Source organism: Microchirus variegatus (genome assembly GCF_963457635.1).
Source record: "Microchirus variegatus genome assembly, chromosome: 13".
Lineage (NCBI taxonomy): Eukaryota > Metazoa > Chordata > Actinopteri > Pleuronectiformes > Soleidae > Microchirus > Microchirus variegatus.
In genome coordinates this window covers 16,384,211-16,387,297 of record NC_139814.1, presented here as the reverse complement: position 1 = coordinate 16,387,297, position 3,087 = coordinate 16,384,211, and the positions used below count along the sequence as shown (strand labels likewise).

Sequence of the window (3,087 nt, the reverse complement as noted above, 5' to 3'; positions counted from 1 at the left end):
ATGGTCAGTGTGTGGGCAGCCTTTTGTCCAAAGTGGCTAAAAAAAAAATGTCACTGGTAATATTTGGTATATTGACGTTCAGATGTTGACATGAATGAAAGCATAACAAATATGCGAGCCCACTGAACAGCCATGTTACGCTAGAGGAAAACAAAACAAAACAAAACAAACAAAAAAAGTTAGTTCCCCCTTGTTTGTTTGTGTCACCACACCGAGGCTTGGCTGTGCTTCTATCCCGCAGCAGCAGAGACGATGAGAAGCTTCTTCTCCTCCTCCTCCTCTCCAGCATCCAGCCTCTCGCTGACGAACTCAATTCAGGCGACATTGTGGAGATATTTTTCTGGAGGGGCCTCCGGACAGCTCACCGACACCCCTCTCTCTCTCTCTCTCTCTCTTGCCTCCCATCAGTCTATCTCTGCATGGAGTCTTGGTGCGGGGACGAGTACCAGTGAGAGTAGCCGGGCATGTAGCTGTTGCTCGGCACGTTTACTCCTTTGGAAGAGGCCGAGACGTCCCAGATGGGAGGGATGGTCGGGGAGCGCGGTGACAGGGACATGGAGCCCGGGATTGGTTCAATCTCGTGCGGGTTGCCGCCTTGCTTGAGCAGCTTCTTGAACTTCGACCTCTTATTCTGGAACCAAATCTTTACCTGAGGGAGAGGAGGAAGAGGAGAAGATAGGGTTTCATGCACTATAAATAACAAAGCCTGCATGACATAACAAACACAAAAGGCACATATAATATTTAAAAGAATGTATTTCTAACATTCAAATCAGTGCACACAGCTGCCCGCCCCCCCTACACCATACCTGTGTTTGTGTTAGTCCCAGAGAGGCAGCCAGCTCGGCGCGCTCCGGTAAAGCGAGGTACTGTGTTTGCTGGAAACGGTGGTTCAGTGCTTGAAGCTGCAAACTGGAGTAAATTGTCCGAGGTTTGCGGATCTTCTTGCCTTTGCCGTTAAAACGAATTTCCCCATTTTCGATCACTGTCGTCTTCTGCTGCTCTGCAACAAAACACAAGCAACGTTATTATTCCCAGCCGCTGTGGTGAAATATCAGTGTGTGTGTTGGTGTGTGTGGATATGAAGATCGGATAAAAAGTGTGTGTGGGGAAAAAAAATAAAATTAGAAAAAATGAAGAGAATTCAGTGTGATAAACGTTGACATGTCACAGCGCCCCTAACGCGGCCGCGGCAGCCATAATCCTCGTACGCTGTCATATTTAGGATATTGCTGGTAATGACACGTCAATTAAATGCTAATTACAACATTCAGGGCGTGCGGGCTGCCTAATTTCCACGAGTAGTTGGTGAGGATTGCGCGGCGGTGATGATCACACCCCGGGCATTAAAACACAGTCAGTGAGAGAAACAGCTAAACGGATCAGCAGCACGGGCTGGAGAGAACATGGATCTCGAATTATCCGGTGCCATTTGCGCACGATCTTCCTTCCGTGTAAGCTCACTGGAGTGGCCGTGCAGTGGCAGGGAGTGAGGTTCGAGTCTGTCACTGAGGCTCATCGGTGTTTTCAAAAAAAAGGAAAAAAAAAAAGTGGATATATTTGCGGTAATGGTGCGTGTCAGGCGTATCTGGGATTGCGCATTTTTTCCACTCGGCTGCTGAAAAATGGGATTTTCCTTACCTGTGCCGTCTAACCTTGTCTGTCCTCCCGTGTTGTTGTGATACGATGGCAGGTACGGGCTGTGGTGCGCGTGGCTCACATATGGGTACGGTAACGACCTGTTGTAGGTGTTGGTCCCGGGGTACGACGTGTTGTCGTGCTGGTGGTGAGCGTGTGAGCCGGAGTGGAGACAGTGCAGCGGGTAGTGGCCGCTGGCCATCGACGGGGAGCTCTGCTGTGACTGCGACTGCTGCCCAAACTCCATGAAAGCAGACTTGGTCGAGTCCTGAGCGTCCAGACCGTCAGCCATCGTAGTCATGGTCATCATCGAATTTTCTGCCTTGAGAGCACTCACCCCCCTCTCTCCCAAGACCAAATCGTTTTTTCTCTCTCTCTCCCTCGCGCTGTGTTGTTGTCTCTCTCTCTCTCTCCCCTCTCCACCGCGAAAAAGATATTGTCCTATTAACACCCGGGTTTTTCCTCACGCGTCTTTATTTCCCCCCCTTGTTCCCGTGATATTCTCACTCAAAGTGGCGGAAGGTAGGCATAAGTTAAGGGAGAGATTTTAAGGTGGATTCTGTTAAAATTGAGCCCTTGCTTCCAGACTTGATGCAGACACTACAAGTAGAATGGTTTGTCTCCAAAGGGCAGCGCCTTCCGATTGGTCATCCAACCCAAACGTCATCAGTGCTCTGCGCTTCACGGAGCCTTGAGCTGAAGTTAAACCACCTTACCAGCTCCCACCGCCACTATGAGGGGAAATAATATGTGGTGGTGGGGGTGAAAAGACGCCTAATTCCTACAGACAAGCTTCACGCGTAAAACCAGCTCTTTTTTGGAGTCGATTTTGTTTTTTAACCCAAACCCCTAAATTACGCACGACGCGCAACATATAGTAACCCCGCGCGCACTTTGATTGACTCTATATGTTCCTTCTTCCTCTGCTTCCTCTTCTCAGCCTTTAACTCCTCCTTTCCTCTGGAATTAATTACATATAGGGAAGCATCACACAAACATCCTGTTTGGGGCAAAGTAGTTAGTGAATCCCCATTTAATAATAAACAGACTTTCTTTTTTCCTTTTTCTTTTTTTTTTAAAACCAAAATGTCAGTAATTTATTTACACGCTAATCCTCCACTGCAAACATATTAATCTCCAATCATCGTTTTAAAGGGGGATTACATGTTAATTCTGTCAAATGGTAAACATTTACAAACGACTTTGCTGCAATCCCAACACTATTAAATATTGCTTTCCCTCATTTGTGGCTTTATACATTTGCTCAAGTGAAGTGATCTGTTTTATTTCAAGGAAACCTCTTAAAACAGGTGGGATTTGGGGTTTTTAGTTGAGGGGGAAATAAATAGTTCTGTAGATTTCTGTGGATTTTAATGAGGAAAGTATAACTTTTTAATTTAGATTTTTTTTTGCAGTGTAGAGAGTTTACTTTGTTGTCCAATAAGTAAT

The 3,087-nt window shown here is 46.6% G+C and overlaps 1 protein-coding gene across 1 annotated transcript; it reads right to left on the bottom strand.

Annotated features, from left to right (window-relative positions):
• Nucleotides 1–409: 409 nt before the first annotated feature.
• dlx6a (distal-less homeobox 6a) lies at nt 410–1,948 on the bottom strand (the record flags this gene model as incomplete). Its single annotated transcript, XM_083900193.1, has 3 exons — nt 410–649; nt 810–1,003; nt 1,642–1,948. 3 exons carry the CDS (start codon nt 1,946–1,948, stop codon nt 410–412), a joined length of 741 nt encoding a protein of 246 aa, XP_083756319.1.
• Nucleotides 1,949–3,087: the final 1,139 nt, after the last annotated feature.